Source organism: Gopherus evgoodei, chromosome 1, assembly GCF_007399415.2.
Source record: "Gopherus evgoodei ecotype Sinaloan lineage chromosome 1, rGopEvg1_v1.p, whole genome shotgun sequence".
In the NCBI taxonomy this organism is placed as follows: Eukaryota; Metazoa; Chordata; order Testudines; family Testudinidae; genus Gopherus; species Gopherus evgoodei.
The window spans coordinates 182,127,565-182,144,452 of record NC_044322.1 but is presented as its reverse complement, the minus strand read 5'-3'; the positions used below and the strand labels follow the sequence as shown (position 1 = coordinate 182,144,452).

The 16,888-nt window shown below is 37.0% G+C and overlaps 1 protein-coding gene across 4 annotated transcripts in view; it reads left to right on the top strand.

Moving 5' to 3' along the window:
* The window catches only part of ROBO1 (roundabout guidance receptor 1), a 1,055,533-nt gene that overhangs the window by 1,017,009 nt on the left and 21,636 nt on the right, over window positions 1-16,888 (top strand). For all 4 annotated transcript variants that reach the window (XM_030580281.1, XM_030580292.1, XM_030580273.1 and 1 more), the window contains 6 exons: window positions 364-518; window positions 4,669-5,004; window positions 7,500-7,607; window positions 10,132-10,276; window positions 11,489-11,740; window positions 15,995-16,404. In XM_030580281.1, coding sequence (XP_030436141.1) covers window positions 364-518; window positions 4,669-5,004; window positions 7,500-7,607; window positions 10,132-10,276; window positions 11,489-11,740; window positions 15,995-16,404 — 1,406 coding nt within the window. The remainder of the gene's footprint in view (window positions 1-363; window positions 519-4,668; window positions 5,005-7,499; window positions 7,608-10,131; window positions 10,277-11,488; window positions 11,741-15,994; window positions 16,405-16,888) is intronic.

Here is a 16,888-nt window from a genome sequence, read left to right as displayed (position 1 = left end):
TTTGTTAATACCCATATGATGATCAAAACATTGTGTTGGTTTCTCTCTACCATAATTTAACAAAGAAAATCAACATTTTATGGAGATGTCTGGGAGTCATTACATATACCAATTCTTCTTTGTTTGTATGGCAAGACAAGTGATTAGCAGTGTTCAAAGAACTAAGTCCAGATTAGTGGACATATACCAATTAAAATATATTTTATAAGAGATATGATAAGTATGGAATTGCCTAAACATTTACTACTCATAATGCAAACTTTTTAATGTTAGATAGCCTTTTGAGAAGAGCATAGGAATCAGTTTAATAACACTGTTGCTTAATTTATGAAATTATCATACTTTGTTGTTTTTTTTTAAAAGACCAGGACTTCTAAACATCAGTGAACCTGCCCCTCAACCATGGCTAGCAGACACATGGCCCAACACTGGTAACAACCACAATGACTGCTCCATCAACTGCTGCACCTCAGCCAATGGAAACAGTGATAGCAACCTCACAACGTACAGTCGACCAGGTTAAATACTTTTACTTGTTAACAAGAGGCCTGTTTTACACTGAATTCTTACAACCAGTCTCATTCATACTTCTACAGAGTTTGTTTTAGTCCCTTATCATGCATGTTGTACCAGACTGTGTCCAGAATTTCATCAAACTGAGGGTAGGCCATAAAATGTTATGTGTTGGTGTGACAGCTATAGTATTTGGCCCAGAGGTTGATACTGGGGACCTCTAGAGATAAAAGCATGAGGTGCTACACTTCGAGCTAAAGAGCCAAGACTATGTAGCTAGAGGCAGTAGCAACTTGTATTTGCATGGAGGAGGACGATCTGTTTTCACCAGTAGATTACGATACCAGATGTAACTTTAAACTTTGTTTTATGTGCCAGCATAGTTCGGAGCTCCTACTTCATTCTGTTCAGCTGCAGCTGCTAAACGTGGATTGACTGATTCTCAAGATGGTTTTATTAGCCCAGTTCCTCTTGCTGCTACTGCCACGTTTGCCCACCAAGGTGTCTCTCCATTATGGTGCCCCCAAAATCACTGCACTTTAAACATAAGCTAAATGGGTCTGTCAATTGATACAAACCTGGTTTAGTCCATGGAAGATCTAAACTTACTGCAAAACTAGGTCTGAATGAACTCATTCTAATCAAATAAGAAACTACATGAATTGGCTCCCAAAATTCAAACTGAACTCAACATTTTCTTGAGTTTGAAAAGTCCAAATACATTTTATTTTTGACGCAGATCTGCACTTCCTAATATTGGCTAGGACCAGAATTAGAAATGCCAACATGTTACTGGAGAGGTTTTCATGCCTATTCCTGGGATCACCAGAAACAGCAAATGTCTTATCGTAACAAAGTCTGCTCATATGAGATTTCCAGTCTAGTTCTGCACAATCAAACCTTTTGTTGTTCACTCATTGCTATGCCAAACTCTTTCATTTGGGTGACTGGGTGTTGTATTTTTTGTTTGTTTGTTTTTAAAGATTATATTATAGAGAACAACTAATTTGGAAAGCAAAATATAAAATGTAGGGATAAATTGAGGCTCTTGGGAGCAAGGGCAGCACAAAGAGGGCAACAAAAGCATGTCAATGGCTGAACACTTTAGAGGGAGACATTATGGGTGAATAATGCCTCCTGCTTTCCAGTGGTGCATGCTGGGTGGAATTCACCATGAAGCCGCACTTGCTACACATTTAAAAAAAAATGAAACTGACATTCTCTTTACTCTGACCGAATTGCCAGTGAGTCAGGAGTGGGAATCTTTGGCCACTTCCCTACCCAATCAGACGCATCCCTTCTTGGGCATGGAGCACTGCCAGTAACACTGGTTGACCTTCACTGTTTCCATTAGCCATCGCTTTGCAGTCAAGTTTTGACTGCCTGCAATGTGGAAGCATTGGAGAGATATGGTGTTCCCTCTAAGTCTAATATAATTACTGCAAGGCCAGCCATAAACTAATTATGGTCACTCACTTAGTCCAGTATCTTGTCTGACAGTGACCGGTACCAGTTGCTTCAAAGGAAGGTATGAGATTTCTTATAAGAGAGTTGTGAAATAATGTTCACGTGGATTACGTTTTACAAGTACCTAGATAGGAAGGGGATTTCTGATAATAAAGGGCTCTTTAATCTAGCAGACAAAGTCATACCAAGGTCCATTGGCTGGAAGATGAAGCCAGACTAATTCAGACTAGAAATAAGGCACACATTTTTAATAGTGAGGGTAATAATCACTGGAACAATTTACTGAGGAATGTGGTAGATTCTCTGTCACTTCATCATTAAATCCCAACTATCTCTCTAAATCTAAATCTTTCTAAAATATATGCTCTAGCTCAACTGGAAGTTATGGGCTTGATGCAGGAATCTTTTGGCAAAATTCTATGGCCTATATTATACAGGAGGTCAGAATTGATTATCATAATGATCCCTTCTGGGCTTAATATCTATGAATCTTCTTAACCCCTTCAGTTTGTAGTTGTCTTATGCCCTGAAGCACAAAGGCTTATATCCCTCTCATATAAAAATGTAACTAATTACCCATGTATATTTCTAATATAATCTTATAAGTATAGTACTGAATAGGAACCTTGCTTTATAGGGACAGCTTCTTTGTAAAAGTAGTGGGGAATATCAAATTCCCATTTGATAGAATACTTTTTCTGTTATATAGGTAAGGAAACATTTGTACAGATAGATACTTTCTAGGAAGACATTCTCATAGGTATAGCTTTTGAATGGACCTACAGTAGTATGTACTATATTGATTATTGCCCTTCACAAAACAAAACAAAAATCAGATCCAGCAGAAGAAGAAAGCAAATACAAATACTTTTAGAATGACCTTAAAAGAAAATCAAAATAGGTGAGGAGGCATGCGTAATAAAGGATATACTGGAAGGTAACAAAGGAGGCATAAAAAAGCAGAAGTTGCAGAAAAAGAGGAAAGAATAGCAGCATTGCTGTAGGTGATCATGGAAAAAAGTGAAAGGAGAGGCAAAAATGAAAAAAAAAGTAACAAAAATCAAGAAGTTGAGTATGTAGAGCGATAAATAACAGCTCACATGTGAAAGAAAAATAAATCAAAGGGTAAAATCTTTTTTTTTTTAAATTAAACTGAAGGGCATGAAGTTTGCAGTGAATAGGTTGTATGTAATGGCATGTACTGCTCACATCCCTTAACCATTACAGTGGGGATGAATGATTTTATTTTTGTATTTTACAGCTTTTACACAGAAATTTTTTTCCTGAAAGAAGTGTGAATGTTAGAGAATGTTTTGGAAATATACCTGTGCATGTCATAGAATGTAGAGGCTAAATCCTAAAATGCTTCCTTAATTTTTACTCTCTATTTTGGCTAGAGTTTGCCCTGACTAAAGACTTTGGGATTTGTCCCTAGGTTAACACACAGCAGTTACATTTTGTTAAAAGAGCAACTATCTTCTTGGTAATTATGTAATTACTATTACATATACAAATTGGTAAATGATAACACACATTTAATGGATGTTCTGTGCTGGTTTCCTAATAACCCCATATATACAGATCGGCTAACCCTGTTACTAGTACTCAGCACCCTTCCGGTGGATTGGATATAGAAGGGAAACAAATGCTGTGAAAGTAACGTCTATGCTGGTCACAGGGAAGCACATGGGGTTCCTGAAGGACAAGTGTGCTGACCCAGCATTTAATACCAGGGCTGAGTTCTAGAATTGTGGTTAGAATGTCAGCACAAGCCTGATTACTGTGAGACTGTCACTGAGTACTAACTTTGTGGCGAGGTAACTACTAGGAGGGTGAATTCACTCTTTATACTGAATAAAGTGCCAGAGGCAATAGTATATATGACTAAGACCCAAAGTAATTATTAGCATGTGGTGCAACCCTTCCAAGAATGCTTTCCTATCTTTTTCTTTGAAGTTCATACATGTTGTTGTGCTAGAATGTAATGTTCTTTTGAAGTCTTGTTAAACAGGTTCTGAGACCCCTTTCATAATATACTGTATCTCTTCATTAATGATTTCTATCTCTGTATAACCATCGTTTAGGTTTTTTTTTTAAATGCAGAAAAGAATCCATAAAGACCTCTTTTTCTTTGTCTGAAGTCTTACAGGGTTTAAAATGTTGTGTGTTGAATGTGGACATGAGATACTTGTTTTTTATTTTTGCTCCAACTCGCAAGTGTGTTTTATTTACACATACAAATTGTCCTAAGTATGCTCAGTTGTGTTTTTAATTATTAAGATGCCAAAATTGTTTTGAGGATAGTGCCCAAAAATTAAAATGTTCATATTGCCAACTTAAAAGCAACAGAAAAGACGTAAACGTTATTGTAGGGACAAATTTAGCAGAACTGAATTTGGAGGGGAGCCAGACGGAGGAGTTTACTTGGGATCTGGAGAATTGTATAATATGGAGAAATAGATGAGAACTAACAAAATTGTCTGAACCCATTTTTTGGTTTGTAACCTGAAAGGTAAATAAAGTTCAATGGGTTATTTATTTATAAGTTATATTCTTACAACCCCATTTTTGCTTCACAGAATCAGGTCATATAGTTGTGCACAAAAATATTTGTAAAGTGTATTGCACATGAAGATATAGCGAGTAACTGAACAGAATGACCTTTTTTTTTTCCTTCCCCGTGGTTAGCTGATTGTATAGCAAATTACAACAACCAGCTGGAAAGCAAGCAAACAAATCTGATGCTGCCTGAGTCAACTGTTTATGGTGATGTGGACTTGAGCAACAAAATCAATGAGATGAAAACCTTCAATAGCCCAAATCTAAAGGATGGAAGATTTGTCAACCAACCTGGGCAGCCCACTCCTTATGCAACCACTCAGCTCATCCAATCAAGCATCAGCAATAATGTTAACAGCAGCAGTGGGGATACAAATGAGAAACACTGGAAACCCTCTGTTCAGCAAAAACAAGAGGTTGCACCCATACAGTACAACATTATGGAGCAAAACAAATTAAACAAAGGTGAAGAGCTTTTAGCTTTTTTACTCTTGTTTATTCATCAGATGATCGTCAGCCTTCTGCTGCTGGGAGTCCAAAGCTTGTCAGGACTAGTAAATGTAAACCTCTCTGGTGCTTCTTGCTTATTCCTTTGTAGATTTAGAAATTCCCAGTAAACAGTGTCAAAGAGTTAATTAGCACTCCAATAACCTTCGAAGATTGAATTTATTATAGCAAATAACTAGCTGCAACTTTAAAGAGAATTACATACAATATATTTTCATATGAGTTTGTGATTAATTTAAATTTAATAGTAGGTACTTAGTTGGTTAGGACAGAGACAATATCTTTTATTCATAAGATCAATGCATGGTAGTCACATTATACTCTATCTTAAATTTTAAATAGATCAACATCCCCTTATCAGTTGTGAATAAAGGCAGGCTAATTAAATCTACATCTTCATGTAAACAAATGGAATTTTTGCACATCAAACTATGTAAAATTATACCAATATAGACCAATCCAATTAATTTTAGCTTTATACCTAGCAAGCCTCCAATTCATATTCAGAGGAAATGCTGTGGAAAAAAGATCCTTTGTTCTGACTGCAGTTTATGGGTTCAGAAGCTAAAAATAAATTGATTTCAGTGTAAACTTGAAACCTCAGAATGTACTTTTGTGGCCTTAGGGGCACGATACTCCAAGGTGATATGTGTGGCTTGGAAGAAATAGGTATGTGATTTCTTGCTAGTCTTCAGGCTACCATGCAACCTGCTTTAATAACCTGATTTGCAAAGCAGTGCCCCTAGGAACTGGGTGCATTCTGCTTGTGAACTTTTTGAACAGATCATTGTAACTTGTATGATGACATAGTGATGTTGAAAATGTGTCCAGCAAAAAGACGTTTCATTATGGAAGGTTGATTTCATCTATTTCCTACCTGACCAACTTACGCACAGAGTAGTTGAGAGGGCCATATAAAATGTGACACCGCCTTTTGATATAACCAAGTCAAAGGGAAAATTCATTTTTTTCTAGCTCCAAGCTATGTGAGGGGTTTATCTTTTTGTAATTATGCTTATGCACTCACTTTTCTGTGATGACCTTATGTATTCTATTTCAGTTTCAAAATTAAAATGTTTGGATTTTATGACCAAGAAGACATTGTCTCTTTCAGATGGTATATATTACAGCTGCACATTTTCTAGCATATTGTGCTATGAAAAGACCCCATTAAAGCATTGTCCGCTGACAGTCATATATACATATTTCAGTGTTGAATTATTGTTTATCCTCTGTGTAAACAGACATGGAATGCAGGGCTTCAGCATGAAGCGTGGAATTCAGCTAGACTGAGAAACTATTACAGAATACATTCTGGTGTGGGATTTACTATTTTGCTCCTTTTTTTCTCCTCATGCTTACATTATCAAAAGCATGTCTGCAGCAGATGGGAACTGGATTCTTAGCTACTTTGTATGGGTTTTTTTTTAATGAGTCAATAGTCTGATCTTGGATTTCTTATTTCCTAAGTCAAAACCATCTTCTTAACAATTTTATTTATAGCTTTTATAATGAGAAATAACCATTCTGATGAGTTCCATGCTGTTTCGTTGTCAGTACTATATGTCCAATGGTTCTGTTTGTCTTTATTTTATTTGGTCTATGAAAAGCAACTCATCTCCTTGCAAGTCTTCTGTAAATCATACACACTTCTTAAGCAAGAAAACATTGTATTATCTGATGAACATTTTGTCCCTGAGAAATTTTTGTAGCTCTGATTGCCAAATCTAGCATTTAAAAATAAAATCCCTGTAATTAAATGTTCATCTAAAGCTTCAGAACTGGATAGGCCAGTTATTGTGGCGGTTAATAGTGAAAACTGTGTCAGCACTATCTGGCAGTCTTCCTGGATACTATAGAGACATTGAACCAAGTTCTCTGCTGGTGTAAACTGACTTCAGTGGAGTTTGGGACTTGAGTATGCCATAGGCACTGTGCCTAGGGTTGAGTTTCATCCTAAGTGTATGTCCACACTGCAGTTGGACAACTGCAGCTGTCCCATGCCAGTTGATTTGGGCTCACAGGGCTTGGGCTAAGGGGCTGTAGCCTGAGCTCTGACATCCTCCCGCCTTGCAGGGTCCTAGAGCCCAGGCTTGAGCTCAGACATCTACACTGCAATTAAACAGTCCCTTAGCCACGAGCACCACAAGCCCAAGTCAGCCTGCAGAGGCCAACCACAGTGTGTCCAGGTGCAGTGCAGACATATCCTTAATGACCATGAACCTTTTCTTGGTGTAGCTACTGAGTTGCCCTAAAACTCTGGAAACTTGTGGGTAATAGAAATTAAAGGAAAAGATAGGAGCAAAATAAATATGGGGAGGGTTAAAAGATTTCTCCCCTGCCCATGCTTCCTCATCAACATGTTCAGTGGGTCTTTCTGTGTGTTATGAATCAGAAATATACAGGAAATAGTTTATGTGAAGGGAATATTAACTGTATTATTAAACCTACAGATTACAGAGTAAATGACAATAATGTTCCAACTATTCCATACAACCAGTCATATGACCAGAATACAGGAGGGTCTTACAACAGTTCAGATCGGGGGAGTAGTACATCTGGTGAGTATATCCATACCAAGCTACAGTCTGCTAAAATAAAATATGGTTCTATTATTGTTGCCATATTTGATGGAACTGTATATGTAGTCAGTATTAATGGCCTGATTTACAAAACTGCTGAGCATCCATGTCTCCCATTGGAGGAAATACAACAGCAACTCTGTTGGGTCAGAATTAACTTCCATAATCTATGGTTGCCTCCTTTTTACTACTAAAAATAAAGTATCGGCTAGTTGATTAATGCCATCTAGAATTGTGAAAGCCATATACTGCAGTATACTTTGGATTTCCTATCTTGGATCCTCCACCGTTTGACATCTTGGCCTCCCAATAGCCAATTCTGTACAAAAGTCCTTCTCAGAATTTCAAAGAAAGCTGGATATAAAGCCATATATTTCCCTTTCTGGAAAGGCAATAGACTCCCTTTCCATTCCTAGACACCAACCAAAACACCCTACTTTGTTATTGTATATTGCACTTACTGAAAACACCAGAACATCTGTTTTATGCATATCAAAACTAATTTCAGTAAATTTTGCATCTGTAATTTTTTAACTCTGATATCATACAATTTGGTTGAAAGAACTGAAAAAATTCCTCTTTTTATTTACACCGACTCAGTGACTATATATCAGAATTAATCTTACCGATAATTCAGATTTAGACAGTAGAGAATTAAAGAAGAATTTTGTTTCTCACAGTGTCTTTCATATGCAGAGGATCAAAGAGCCCTTTGCAAAAGATTTCCTTGCAAAGAAACCTTGTTCTTCCTTACCTTTTGCTTTCACCTGGAGTGGCCCAATTGCCTTTTTCTTAACCAGTGTTTGATCTTAATCTAACTATCCTAACCTGACACTACTCTGGCAATGTAAATATGTTTTAGTGTAAATGGGGCCCAGTATTTTCTGTCTTCAGGTGGTCTGCCTGGTACTCTCAGCTGTTTATTTGGGGTATAGTGATATCCTCAAGTAATAGCAAGCCTCTTAAACCTCCAGAATTCCCAGAAAGAACCTTCTGGCAGTGAGCAGTTTGCCCAATTCTATAGCAGCAGGATCTGCTGAATCCCGTTCTACAGCATTCAGATGAGAAACACAAAGCAACACCTCTCAAGGGATACGAACCCATGTGAATTAAGAGTGGGGAGCATATTATTTACCGTGCTGACACTTAATATGTTTATTCATAACAATGACAAATTATAGCCCTACACCAAGGACTTCAGCAGGAATGAAACAACGTGACCAGAGCAATAAATTAATTGTGCTGAATCTAATATATATAGCTTACACACAAACACACAGACACTGGAGGATAAGGAACAAAATGCAGATTATGGTCTCCTAGGGACAATTAGGGTCTTGCTTGACACAATACGGTACTGATGTACCAGTAAAACAATAGTGAACAGCTAAAACATACTGGTACATAGCAGTCCATGTGGAGCAATAATGAGCTGAAATATTGTCTATAGGAACACAATCTAGGAGACAGTGGCACAATTACACAATAACTTCAACATCGTTAATTATGTGGCTAGGGTAAACTATGCTAGATATTGAAAGAAAAACTTCTGCTTACCTAAGGAAGTTAATTTGAAGAAGAATCATTTCAAAATTTCTCATCATTTAAAAAAAAAGAAATTAAACTAATAACTTTTCAAAGAGTTAACAATGGAATGACAAAGTGTGCAAATTAACACAGAGAAAATTTAGAGTTAATTTTGATTACAGATAGTATTCTAGTCAAAATGTAGCACCTGAATAATTGGTGAGTAAAGCTGGATTGCTGGCAAAGCTGGATTGTTAAAGCTACATCATTCTACTATAAGCCATAATTTCTCATTAACAGTGTCTGGAAACATTCACACCATACTTCATCAGGGGTTTTTTTTTTAAGTTATTTTAGTTCTTCCAGAAATTATTTTCAACTCCACCTGCCATTCAGACTAAAATTAGTAATTTCATTGTGCCTAAAACATTTCAGTGAACATATACAAATTGCATATATTCAGTGACTTAATGCAACAGTGGAACTTTAATAGATCATATCTGTATCCTATTGTATTTTAGGTTCCAGCAATTAGATAACAGAAAGGCACTTTAGAAAATATGTCTACAGCTCATTTGTTTTAGATCATAATCTATAATGTAGCTGTGGGAAGATCATTCTTAATGATATTGCTTGTAAAATTCATTCATGGTTTTATTGCATTTTAGCTATTTATTAAGTTTTGAATACTGTGTGTTTTGTCCTTGTTGTATTAAAGTTTCTGGTTAAAATTAACTGCAGCAAAATGTGGAATAATTGATTTTACGATGAAACTGAAATTATGAGGTTATGTATACAGGGAGGACCAGAATTTGCTCCCAGTCAAGTCAATGGTAAAATCCACATTGACTTCAATAGGAGCTGGAATGATTTCTGATTCCTTCCCCTCCTCCCCCTACAGGGGAGATGGCAAAGTAATTAGGGAAAAGGAAATAATTAAAAACATTTTAAAAAATATATTATTGTTTATTCTTAGGGAGTCAAGGACACAAGAAGGGTGCCCGCACCCCTAAGGTACCCAAACAGGCTGGCATGAACTGGGCAGATCTACTTCCACCTCCCCCAGCACACCCTCCTCCCCACAGCAATAGTGAAGAGTACAGTCTTTCTGTGGATGAAAGGTAAGAAAAACGAACAAGTCATCCTTTTATCATTTTGTTGATGAGATAGCTCAAATTGATTTAATTTAATTTGTGTTCTGCCAACGTGGTAATGAAGTTTTTCTTCAATCCACCTTGGATGTTCCTGAGCTACATACATTATTATTAAAATACAAAAAAGGCTTTTGATGGTATTGTGCCTCTGTCAATGCATCTTTATCAATTGATGCTCTGTGTTGTTTGAATTTTAGCATGTTTTTTCTTTTTTTCCATGAGGGAATGAAGTGACCACAAAAGTTTTCATTGTACGCAATGAGGGGCCATATTTAGCAATATAATACCCAACCTATTGAATAAATTCTGCAGCACAGTAATCTAAGATTAGATTAGACCAGTTCAATATTTGTAGACAGCTAGAGATCTGTGATGAAATCCTGGCTCCTTATGAAGTCAAGGGGAGTTTTGCCATTGAGATAATAGGGCCAGGATTTTATACCTTGGATTTAATTAAACGTACTCAATATTTTTAAAAGAATGAAAATTAAATACAAATATTCCAGTGGTTAAGTTGTTGTTTCCCTGAAATGACATGGCCTCATTCTTGACATTTTGCCTGTAATTATAAGATCCAGAAAGCAAGTAGTTCCACAGTTTTTTAACAATTTGAAAATCTCTGACCTTTTGAGCTAGAATAACATATAGTAGATTCTGTGGACCAGATCTTCATGTTTATTAAATCTGTGTTTAATACATCTGGTGGAATATTTTCCATCTAATACTTTATTTAACAAATATTGGAGTCATTTGTTAAATAATTTATCCATTTAATTATGTTTAGTAGCATCCAGCTAGTTCTAGAACTTGACTACTGTTTGTCAAATAAATTGACACACAATAATATTCACTGAATAATATATTTACCAAATATTATTTGTCTGTTCTTTGATTGGCCCTAATACCCATATTAGTCACTTAGCAGCTAATTTGGACATCTACAGATCTCATGGGATAATTGGGAAATGAAATCCTGGACACACTGAAATCAATGGCAAAGCCTTTTTAACTTCAGTGAGATCAGAATCTTTCCCCTAGCCCTTTATGAGAAGAGGACTTACAAGAAGTGTGATTTTTGCCTGGCTATGTATATGTATATAAGATATATTTTTATTGCATCAAACAAGTTTAATTTAAGCTATAGTCCTCATTTTTTTTACAAAAAAACCTGTTTCTTAGTTATGACCAAGAAATTCCATGTCCAGTGCCACCTGCAAGGATGTATCTACAGCAGGATGAGCTAGAGGAAGAAGATGATGATGAACGAGGTCCTACACCTCCAGTCCGAGGAGCAGCTTCCTCTCCTGCAGCTGTCTCCTACAGCCATCAATCTACTGCCACTCTAACACCTTCACCCCAAGAAGAACTACAGCCCATGTTACAGGATTGTCAGGAGGAAATAGGCCACATGCAACACCAACCTGACCGGAGGTATGTTGCTGCAAACATGCAGAGGTGACAGATGAAATTCCACTCCCACTGAAGCCAATGACAAAACTCCCATTGAATTCAAGGGGCCAGGATTTCACCCAACATATTTACTCTGCTTATATTTAATTTACAAATTGGGAAGATTTGACTATGTATATTCTGAGAGCTAGGTAATTAAGTTGCTTTAATATTGTAACATGAAAGGAAATGCAGTATATCATCTTATGTTACATACAGTGCTGACACAAGTTAAATGCACAGTCATCAGGATACTAAAGTGGTATCGTTAACACAATTTACCATATAATTACAGTTCCATTGTTTCCAATAGATTTACTGCATTATTACCATAAAATAGCTTGCATTATTTCACAGTAACTGTGCAATTAACTTGTCACCAATGTGTATGAATTTATATAAATATAATTTATATAACCTATAGGTTTTCCTCCTTTAATAAATCCTACTGCCGTAAATTACTGCTTGTGAAATTTCCTTCATCTTCCCACCTTCCCTCATTTTTTCAAGAAAGATGGACATTAATAAGATCTATATTTGTTCCAGGGAAATTTTGCTTCCTTTCCCAGTTTACTGCACCCTTGCAGCTTCTGTTCTATTAAAAAAAAAAAAAAAGTGAATTCTGACTGAATGAGACACTTGATTAGCTTGCTGTTTTGTTGAGATAATAAACAGGAGTTTGTACCCAGGAGCATATTCTTTGTAGATTCCCCCCATGCACACGGACGCATTAGCTTATATATATTAAATTTATGATAAACCATTAGACTCTCTTAATATTCCAGTATATTTATTTCATTTTTGATTATCTTCAAGAATTTCTAGGCTTATTTTCCAAAGATCAGTTTAGCACTTCTTAATTTTTCACCTTTCCTATTCCTGGGCTTATTTCAAAGCAATATTTTTCTGAAGTGTCATCTTGCTGAATTAATTGCTTGAATTTGATTTTGTTAATGTAGCTTTTTATAGTGTGTTTCCCAGAAAAAGAATCTCTAGTGTCTTTTTTCATTTGCCCCTTTGTATTGTAAAGCCAAGCCTGGTACTTTAACCCTTGCTTTTTGAAAATGGCTTCAAATCTGCCTTTAGTTTTATCCCCCCATGTTTCCTCAGTGTTCCTGTTTCTTCCTCTCTACTCTAGTGTCCTGTAATTTTACCCTCTGTCATGTTCTGCAACTTTTTCTTTCTTCCTCCTCATGTCTTTCATTCCTTCTTTCCCTTCCATGTACGCCATTGGAGAAGGGGGGATGTCAGCTCAATCTTCCTTTAGGTCGCACGTCCCAGAACCTCAGTTTCACAGTTTTAAATAATGTGGTGCACTTCTGTGCAAAGAGGATCCAATGGGCAACAGTCTGGAAACTAGAATGTTTCCCTCAGCACGAGAAGTGGGAGGTGGCCACCACAGATGTATCACAAAACTTAAGGAAATATGATTGAGATGTGTCTATAAGGATGCACCACTGAACTGCTAGGGTATAAGGATTTGCTATGTAATGGATGGAAGAAATATCCTACACATCTTTTTGCTGTTATTAAAGATGGTTAGATAAACATCACTAGAGGATAAATGCCATTGCCTCTATTCTTTGCAAAGCTGCTAGTGACTCAGCCTTATAAGAAACACAGTGGAGTTGGGCTATCTTGGTTATGTGTCTTTAGCTTTTCCAGTATTCTCTTATCTACTTGATGTGTTAGTTTATTTTATTAAAATAAAGACACTGTATTGTATAACTTCTCTTGCATGATCAGCAAGACTTGTCTGTCTGCATCTTCCACTCTACTGGCATTGTTATGACCTCTTATGTTGAGAAGTTGGCTTTTGTGTGTTCAGCACTTCAAGTATGTTCTGGAAGGAGGTTTACACTTGGAACATGGAGAGTGACAAGGCTTTCTAATTGAGAACACTTATTTCAAATTGCACAGTGTCAAGACTAATTCCCCACTTGGCACTTTGAGTGCAGAAGGTGGGGGCCCCCCAAGGATTCTAAAAATTAATAGTGGCCACTCCAGGCTTCTTTAAACTCCCAAGGTTACAGCTTTTCTGACCTTGGATTTGTAGATGCTGCCACCACCCAAATGCAGAAGCTCTTTGAGAGCCCAGGAAGGTGCACTTGGGAATTAGAGAACAGCTACAAAGGGGGATTTTATAGCTATTTGCTGGCTGGGTGCCCATAAAAGGGATCTACCTGCCTCCCTTCATTTATCACACACATGCTTCTGTATTAAGTACTAAGATTTTTTGATTAACTAAAATATTCATCATTGCAAATAATAAAAGTATCTGACAGAGAAATAAGTTGAGCATGTAGCTTTGTAGTGAAGATTATATCTGAAATACTATCATCTGAAATGTATCTATAAGGTTAGTGTAGCTTTAATCTCTGAATTCCAGTCTATTTTGGAAAGGTTACTTAACTTAGGGGGGCATCCCCTGTTCTCCCTGCTTCCCTCGTCTCCAGTCTTTAATACTTTCTGTAATGATTCTACAGCCACGCTGTGTGTTGTGGGCCACAGGAACCAGGCAGCTGGAACATTTCTCTCTCTGATGATGACTGTGTGCAGTAATGTTGTCTGTCCGATCAGCTTGCCACAGTTACAGCAGATTGAAATAGAAATCTCTGCTCTGGAAGAATGGCCAAGCGCAGTGAGATAGGAGACATCGTGAATGTTAAAGCCAGAGTCACTGTAATCTAGGGCAGTGCTGGATAAAGTGGAAGAAATGCTGCTATATGTCCATGAATATGTCTGTATTCTCAGTTATCCTACCTTTATGGGCTAGTGAGCAAGCTGATTTTCCAGGAACCCTCTCTGCTTGTAAACAGTTGCCTGTGTCTTGGTAATAAAACCCAGATAACAGGAAGACTGGTAGACAAATATACTGCAAGGACACGTCTTGCCAACCCCACATTAAACCAATATAATTTAGACAAGATGAGACGATATAGAAAGGCGAATAAAGCTTCTTTTCACTCAGCTATGGCCTCTGTTATTTCTATTAAATGATTATTTGGTTAAAATATCTCTAATTGTCACTGCTTCTGTTGCCTTCTGTAATTACGACAAGAAGTAGAAGTGTATGTAAAATATTTTAAAGGAAATGGTAATTATTCAGTTCTGCATTTTGTTGTGAAAGATGAGAACTTGCTTGCTTTTTTTTTTTTTTTAAAGGAAACCTTTGTATAGATACATAATTTCTTAAAAGCAAAACCTGGCCATTTCTGAGAGCAGGTAGGCAAAATTCAACTAGCCAAAAATATGAAAATTAACATTTTTGTAAAGGTAGCCATTTTGCTGAAGTGAGGATAAAGCAAAATTTGATGGGTTGGAAACCATGAGAAATAGAAAACATTGGGAAGTCTTGCAAACCAGATTCTGGTCAAGAGGAAACAGCAGATATCCTTAGTGATGAAAGAAGCCAAAAGTCTGATCATTCCCTCCCTAAGCATATCTTCCTTTTGGGTAAATGGCAACTAAAAAGCACTGATGACTGAGATAAACTGATGACAATATCAGCAACATTAAGATAAATGTTCTGCAGATCAAAATATTAAATGTACCGAACATTGATCCCATAATGCCCAGAGTCCTTTAACTTTTGAATCTAGCAGCTCTGTTACTGATTATTTAGGAACAAGAATAATATAGAAATATTTGGCTGCTCCCAAAAGTTAGATATAAATGATTTTGAATAATTCTCTCTTCCAGACCAGTTTCAATCCTATGATTGCAATAAGTGGGGAACAAATCCCAAGTACAGTTTATGGAGCAGTCTGCTTGGTTGTAGATGCCTATTGTCTCTGGTAATAGCAAGCTTCAAAAGTAATATACAATCACACCTTTTGCTCACATTCACAGATGTGTACTTCCTAATGTAATTTTTTAACTGTGTCCTAAACTGTCAGCTTCCCTTTCCTAACTGAACGTGAGCTAAGTTATGAAACATAAGGAGATTTATACATAAGCGAGCACAATTTTATTAGACTGAGAGTGAAAAGTACCATAAGTGAAGGTCAGTTTCTTTTTTTGGTTGATTTCTGGTTTTGTAGCTGTCAGTCATCTCTGATTACAACAAAAAAGTAAAATCCTGCTACTTTCAAATCTAAATCCTGGGAATTTTAAATGGCAAAACAAATTGGCATGTAAGAGACATATTCCACTGATTCTACCAGGATATTTTGTTTTGGCCTGGTTATTTTGTGAAACTGAAATAACAATTTCTAACGTTGTGTTTACATGCAGACGTCAGCCTGTGAGTCCTCCACCCCCTCCAAGGCCTATTTCTCCACCACACACCTATGGTTACATTTCAGGACCTCTTGTCTCAGATATGGATACAGATGCACCAGAAGAGGAAGAGGATGAGGCGGAAATAGAGGTTGCCAAGATGCAGAACAGAAGGCTCCTTTTGCGTGGCCTTGAGCAGACACCTGCCTCGAGTGTTGGGGATTTGGAAAGCTCTGTAACAGGGTCAATGATTAATGGCTGGGGCTCAGCCTCAGAAGAAGACAACATCTCAAGTGGCCGGTCCAGTGTTAGCTCTTCTGATGGATCATTTTTTACTGATGCAGATTTTGCACAGGCTGTTGCTGCAGCAGCAGAATATGCTGGTCTTAAAGTAGCAAGACGTCAAGTGCAGGATGCAGCAGGAGGTGAGGTCTCATAAAGGCACGGTGTGCTTGGTTGGGAATTAAAAAAAGAAAACCTGCCACCATGTCATGTCTTTTATCCAAAGGTTGTCCCTGAATTTCTTAAATAACTTAACAATGAATCACAGTCTGTTGTTCCAATTTGTCCAAATTCAGCATGCTCAGAAAATTGATTTGCACGCCTACATAATTATCTCCTACGCTATGGCTCTTCCAGCAGGTAATGTATTATTTGTTGAAGTGAAATGGGAGGCAGTTAACTCTGTTTAAGATCTCCAGGTTGCGGGGTGGGGAAGGACTTTTAATGAAACAGTCCAATTCACTATATTAAATTTAATTGCTGCTAAACATTGTTTTACATAGAATCAGTTGTCAGAGATGTGGCTGTAAAACTGAAACCTGTGTGCTAAATCATGGGGAAAAAACCTCTAATTGATTTAAAATTCAAATGCAGCTGAAATTATTATTGTTCCCTTAGGTCATATCT